We start from the raw sequence: 6,752 nt of genomic DNA, 5'->3' as shown, positions 1-6,752 counted from the left end.
TTACTTCATAACAACACTTGCGTTGTTTAAGAAAGGTCTTCTAAGAATGATCGACACTTGATGGTCTTCATCCATATCTAGCACTATGGAATCTGCAGGAAATACAAACTTATCAACTTTCACCAACAGGTCCTCACATATCCCCATTGGAAATGTCACCGTCTTATTCGCTCGATGAATTGCCATTCGAATCAGTCTTGGCTCCGGAAGGTTCAACTTCTTAAAGAATGAATATGGAATAAGGTTCACACTCTCCCCCGAATTAGCCAATGCATGGCATGGAAAAGTCAAACTACTCGGTTCACCCATCTTCTTTAGCAATTTGTTCAACATTACGATTGAACAATTCTCATTAAGAACCACCTTGGATACTTCCTCCATCTTCTTCCTATTTGTGACTAGATCCTTTAAGAATTTGACATACTTAGGCATTTGTGCAATCGCCTCAATGAAAGGAATGTTAATTTGAAGGGCTTTAATGTGATTCAGGAACTATTGATAGTATTCATTTTGCTTATCCTGTCTAGCTCGGCCTGGGAATGGTAATGTTGGTTGATGCGGTTTAATTGGAGGATTATTTTTCTGTTCAGATGGAGAACCCGTCGAGTTCTTCTCTTCGACTCATCGATTTGCGTCGACTTCTTACGATTTAGGGTTCTCTTTCTCTTCCTCTTGCACCTCTTTAGGATCTTCATTCGGAATTGGGATCAGAGGAGTGACTGACTTTCTTCTCCTAGTTGTCACGATGTTGATTTGTACGCCTCTCTGATTTTTCTCGGTATTACTTGGAAGTCCACCCAGTGTTCTTTCATTGATTTGTTGTGCAAGCTTCCCTAATTGTTTTTCAATGTTGAGGATAGAGGCTTTCTGATTTCTCGTTAACACTTGTTGCTCTTTCATTATTGCTTGGTGTTCTCATATCATTGCATCAATTTCGTTGTGCCTATTCTCGGATGCAGCTGCAAATCATGTGAGCATGTCTTCAAAGTCCATTTTCTTCTCTTGTATCGGGTCCTCCTTTTAATAGAAACCTCTCATATGTTGCCTATAATTCTCCTCCTTTTCCTTATTGTACTCATTGTATGGTAGCCACTCCTTTTTCGGTTTCCTCCAATCGCCATCAAATCTGTTGCCACTCGAATAACAAACATGAACTTTTCGGTTCCCATTCTCATCAAAGTCACAATCATTAGCAAAGTGAGGACCGCCACAATTATTGTTAGCTTTTCTACGCATCAAATACACTCTAAAACTAGGTAGCGAAAAAATCAAAACAACGATATACCTAAGTGTACATGCATCCTATGGATCTATGGCTTCATGCTAATTACATCAACTCTAGAAAACATAAAAACAAAGAAGAAAACATACTTCTTACGTAGCCCTTTATCTCCATGCTTGAGATCTTGAACCTACATGAAGTTCCTTGGATGAAAGGACCCAAACCAGAATCCCTCTAATGGTATCACACCAAATGACACGAAAGAGTGGAATAAAAAAATAACTTGGAGAAGGGTCAATTTCCCAAACCCAAAAAGGGTTAGAAATCGTCCCTATGGGAGGAGGAAGAAGGGTTGGCGAATACTTCAAGCCAAGGTGCAAGGAGGAATGAAATCCCTAAGGCCCTATTTATAGCCTTAGATGCCTCCTTAGGTTTAGTACTCCTTCACATGTGGGATGGAGGCATAACCACAAAATTTCACTCCTTTCCCATGTGGGATGGAGTGAATTCCATCCAACCCTAATTCCATAAGGGTTATGGAACATTCCTGATTAATCAACTATTAATTAATGACCATTCAACCCTTTAATTAATTAGACTATTAGTTAATTCCCAATATATATTTCCAAAATATAATTATAATTAATTTCTAATTAATTATTAACCATAATAATTAATAAACCAATTTATCCTTTATTTATTCTACTCAATTCGGGTCTTGAGGGCAACCCAAAAGGACCCTGCTATTATTAGAAATATTAGCAATAGTTAATGACCTTGGACACTATTCCTATAGACTCCCACTTGGACAAGTCATCAACTATTTGAGGACCAATATTTCTCCAATAATCAACAGAGAGTTAGCCATCCAATGCAACTACCGAACTCTTGATCTAATCAAGATTCATCCCTTAGATAAGTGATCAACTATCCGTTCGTTCTATGATATCTGTATGAATTCGAGACATGGATATGGTCAATATAAGGAATTCAATATTATGTTTCCTGATATAGATTTGTGATGACTAAATCTGACTACTAAATTGAACACATCAATTCTAGTCAGGGCTTGGCCAAGCACTTTATATGTCAACACCAAATCATCGAGGGGCCTTTAGATATCGCTTCTCCTATTAAGGCAAAAGGAACGGATAAACTTCGACTACATAGTGTATGGTCTATTTCATCATGTCGCACATGGACATACCCTTTATAACTACCATTTACAGTTAGCGTTGGAGTAGTCCAATGCATAAGAGAATCATAGAGCAAAACCCCACATGTATCTAGGTTTGAAGAATAGAATATATTATTGTCTTAGAATTACTTGTGATTGAATCCATGAAGTAATCTCTAAGCGTGGGTTGGTCCAATACTTAAATCTCCATTAAGCACTCATGAGTGTTAGCGCAATCTCTATGCTATGTCCAATCATTATGGACAATCCATTAATACTCATGACAGTCTTGTATCACTATTTACTTACAAGAGTATGACCGACTGTGGACGTTTAAGTAAATTAATAATTGGGAAGTGGGTTCAAAACATGCAAAAGTGAGAACGCGATGATAGGCTAATTGAAATGACCGAAATCCATCATATATTAAGATCACCACTTAATAATTGCCAAATCAAATTAAAACTTATACCACTTAAAGTTTTCGGGTTTTAAACAAAGCAAACTAAGAGTTTTTAAGCTAATCCACTTGCAAATTTAATGCCTCTCGACTTTGTCTGACTGTCAGACTTGGTCAATGACATCGGCTTAGGAATGGATCGACAAGATTATCTTTCGATATGACATATTGACTATGGTGTATTTACATTTGAATCACTATCAAATGTGTTGGTACTTACTGAGTATGTTTCATGTGATCTTGTGTGATTTAGGATCCATACTCGAGGTAATTTCACCCAAAGTCATAAGAAACTTCACAAGGACCATCAATGATTGAATTTCAACAAAGATGTCACTAATGAATATTTTTTAGTCACATTGTCTTCTTTTCAATTTAACCAAATGCAATGTACTCTAGGTATGTTAAATCCACTAAGGTGTACTACCCGGTACTCTTTCAAGCTAATATATCACTATTCAGTAAAAGCACAAATTCCGACTGTGAATGGAATTGCCATTATTAGTATGGAACTTAGCATCAATGTAACTCTTACAATGATCTCTTCCACACTATCAAGATCATCTATTATGTCCTCCAAGGACACTAAAGAATGTTCTTGATCTTGATTCATTGATTCTTGCCAAATTGTTCTAATATAACTTGTCATGTGATGCAGCGCACAAAAACAACAAAAAGATAACCAAGAATGAACTTGTTGACTCTAAGAGAATAGCCAGGATAATCTCTTCAAAACCACGTTGATTCTACGAATACCGTGGGATTGGGTTCAAAATCTGGGTTAACATGCACATAATTTGGGATAAAATTTAAAGTTCATAGAATTGATGATCGACGATCCAAATTACATAAAAAACAGTTAAATAAGAAGCAGAAATTAAAATGAAACCCTAAAAGTCCATGGGCCAAATACAAACCCAAAAACAAAACCCAAAAATTATGAAAAAATAACAAAATTGTTTGTAACTCCATTTAGAAAGCGATTTCTGGACTCAAAAATGGGTAAGTCCCCTTTGGGTACTTATCTAGACGTGCTCCTTGCTCCAAGCTTCGCTTTGACTGGTTGTAGGCCCAAAACAGCGATTCGTAGCCAAAGTTATGGCCATTTTCGTGAAGCCCCTTTAGTCTCATGATCGTTGGCCTCTAGGAACGCAAGGGCCTGATCCTCCACACTAGGGCCCGCATCATTCCCTCCTGGGTAGACAAAATTTGACCTTGAATGTGCACCATGGTCATCATCAGAATCCCCATAGTAAGGAAGCAAATGCTTTACATTGAAAACATCGGAACAACGAATGTGGCTTAAGCATTGGAATTAATCTTCTCCACAATCTCCACCGGTCCAATCTTCTTAGCTGAAAACTTGTTGTACTCACCAACCGAAAAACAATCTTTATTCAAAATAGCCAAAACAAAGTCACCTACTTCAATATCAACTTGTCTGCGTTTTTTATCTGCATCTTGCTTGTACTTGGAGTTAGCCCTGACCAAGCTGTCATGAACAGCCTTATGAACATCATGTAGTCCTCGAACAAAATCCTGCACTTTCTTTGGAACAAACCTAAAAACAGGCAGTGACAACAAATCAAGTGGTCCCCATGGCTGAACAGAATAGACCACCTGGAATGGACTATATCAAGTATTTCAGTTGATAGCATGATTATGAGCAAAATCAACTTGACAAAGCTTCTGATCCCAAGTGTTCACATGATCACCAACTAAACACCACAGAATATTACTAAGGGATCGATTGACAACTTCTGTTTGGCCATCCGTTTGAGGATGATATGCACTACTAAAATTGAGCAGAGTGTTCACCATTTTCCATAGGTTGCGCCAAAAATGACTCAAAAACCTAGAGTCTCGATCTGAAACAATAGAAGACGGCAATCCATGCAAATGGTAGATGTCTCGAAAGAATAACTGGGCCACATTAACTGCATCCGTCGTCTTTTTGCAAGGAATAAAGTGCACCACCTTAGAAAAACGATCAACAACCACAAATATTGAATCATTTCCCCGTTGAGTACGTGGTAAACCCAACACAAAATCCATGCTTTGACACCTGACAGATTCGACACCGTTTATTATATCTATCTGTTGGATTAATGTCTAAGTCCATAACTATAATTGGTAAGACTTGACCCGAACCGGCATGGTCATTTGGGTTGCATGGTATCATGCATTTGGGTAGACTATAATGAGAGAAATAACACTTAAGGTTTGTTAATATATTATAAGTTCTAATATATTAATAAGATTGTTTAATTATTATTGATCAAGAATTAATCTAGGATTAATTAAGTGATCAAAAGAAGACTAATTAAATATATGGGTTGATTGTGTAAATCATCCATACTTGTATAGTGGGATAATGCTTCATGGATTATCAAGTTGGGCTAAAACCCATAAGATGCTCCATGGATTCTCCATGGTGTATTTGAACCCATGGATCTAAGGAAATGGAAAGCCATGACAATTAGAGTTTACTCTAATTGTCACTAACTATATAAGCATCTTATTGTTGACAAAATCCCCCATTATGTGTGTGAGAATGAAGGGTTAGCCGATTTTTATGAATTGTGGATTTCTCTCTAATCTATTCCAAGTGTATTTGGTGTTGTGTGAACCATTTGAGGTGTCACACTTGGGGCCACTAGGCACTCAAGCTTCATGAAGACATTCTACATCAAAGAGGTATGTAATTCTAACTTGATGTATTCATATGAATCAATGTTATTATGCTAGTTAGGATGAATACCTTGCAAAGCTCATATTTGCATGATTCCGAGACGGAATCATCCTAAGGAGGAGAGTGTGACAACCCGAAATCTATTCCGTCATTTTTAACCTTTTTCTGTTAAAAAGCTTCGTTTTATTTAAACGCCCGTTAACCTTTTTGGAAGAGGTTAATTATATTGGGACTAATATAATGACTTGGTAAGGGTTGAAACAAATTAGAAGCACCCACTAGATGCGCTTAAAAATGTTTAGTTGCAACCAAGTCAAAGTTTGACCGTTTAATCGGGTGCGACCAAAAAGCCCCGTTTAACGGCAATATTGGGTAGATTTCCACTGAGCTTCAACTCCAACCCACTATATAAGGGGGAATGGACTTCATTCCACCCTTTTACACCCTCTCTCTATACTCTCTCTCTACAACCTAGTTTCGAGCCAAAAATCGTCCGTTTCGAGCCCCAAATGAGTAAGCCACCTATCCTAACTTGTTAAATAGCTTGTCTAGCCTGCAAATTCGAGTTTAAAACATAAAATAGGGACAAAATGATGTGTTTATGGCCCAAGAACACTCTTGGACCGTAAACACCATTTAATGGGGTTTTTAAGCCCCAAAACCCCTCCAAATTGCCCTTAAGGCTTAGATATGACTTTTAGGCTTACATATTCGGACTTAGAACATCTTGGAACGAGTTTTTGGAGAGCAAACTTGAGTTTACTACCCAAGAACTTGCTTGGGCCGTAAACTCCCCTTCATGGGGAGTAAACTCAATTCCATGTGTTAGAAATGCCCTAAACACCCCCTATGGCCTTGGAAAAATAGCTTGAATGCAATACCATTGTTATAAGGGCCTTAAACTTCAATAAAACAAGAGGGATAGGAGTTCATGGCTGTGAACTCCCATAAAGGTGGTTTATGGGCCGTAAACTCCCATTAAGTGCCCAAATGGTGCCCAAAATCCATCATTCGACTTGAAAAATACGTAGGATTTATTCTCAATCACTTAAGCCCTTAAAACACCCAAGAAAGATGTCCTTGGGAGCCTATGGCCGTAAAATCCCTTGGTTAGGGCCGTAAACTCCCATTTGGTCCATTTAAGTGCATTTAATCCACTTATACATTTTAGATTTGGACTTAGCTAAATTCCACGATCAAT

At 37.8% G+C, this 6,752-nt stretch overlaps 1 protein-coding gene across 1 annotated transcript; it reads right to left on the bottom strand.

The window, feature by feature from the left end:
• LOC145002301 (uncharacterized) lies at positions 1-432 on the bottom strand. Its single transcript, XM_078961598.1, has one exon. It carries the CDS (start codon positions 430-432, stop codon positions 1-3), a length of 432 nt encoding a protein of 143 aa, XP_078817724.1.
• Positions 433-6,752: the final 6,320 nt, after the last annotated feature.

Source organism: Lactuca saligna, chromosome 6 (genome assembly GCF_052625555.1).
Source record: "Lactuca saligna cultivar CGN05327 chromosome 6, ASM5262555v1, whole genome shotgun sequence".
In the NCBI taxonomy this organism is placed as follows: Eukaryota; Viridiplantae; Streptophyta; class Magnoliopsida; order Asterales; family Asteraceae; genus Lactuca; species Lactuca saligna.
Note: the sequence above shows the minus strand (reverse complement) of the source record. Positions and strands in the feature narration are given on the sequence as shown.

Bases quoted from the DNA above. Each gene is read 5' to 3' on its own strand.
- LOC145002301 (XM_078961598.1), bottom strand. From the start codon at position 432: ATGCCTAAGTATGTCAAATTCTTAAAGGATCTAGTCACAAATAGGAAG.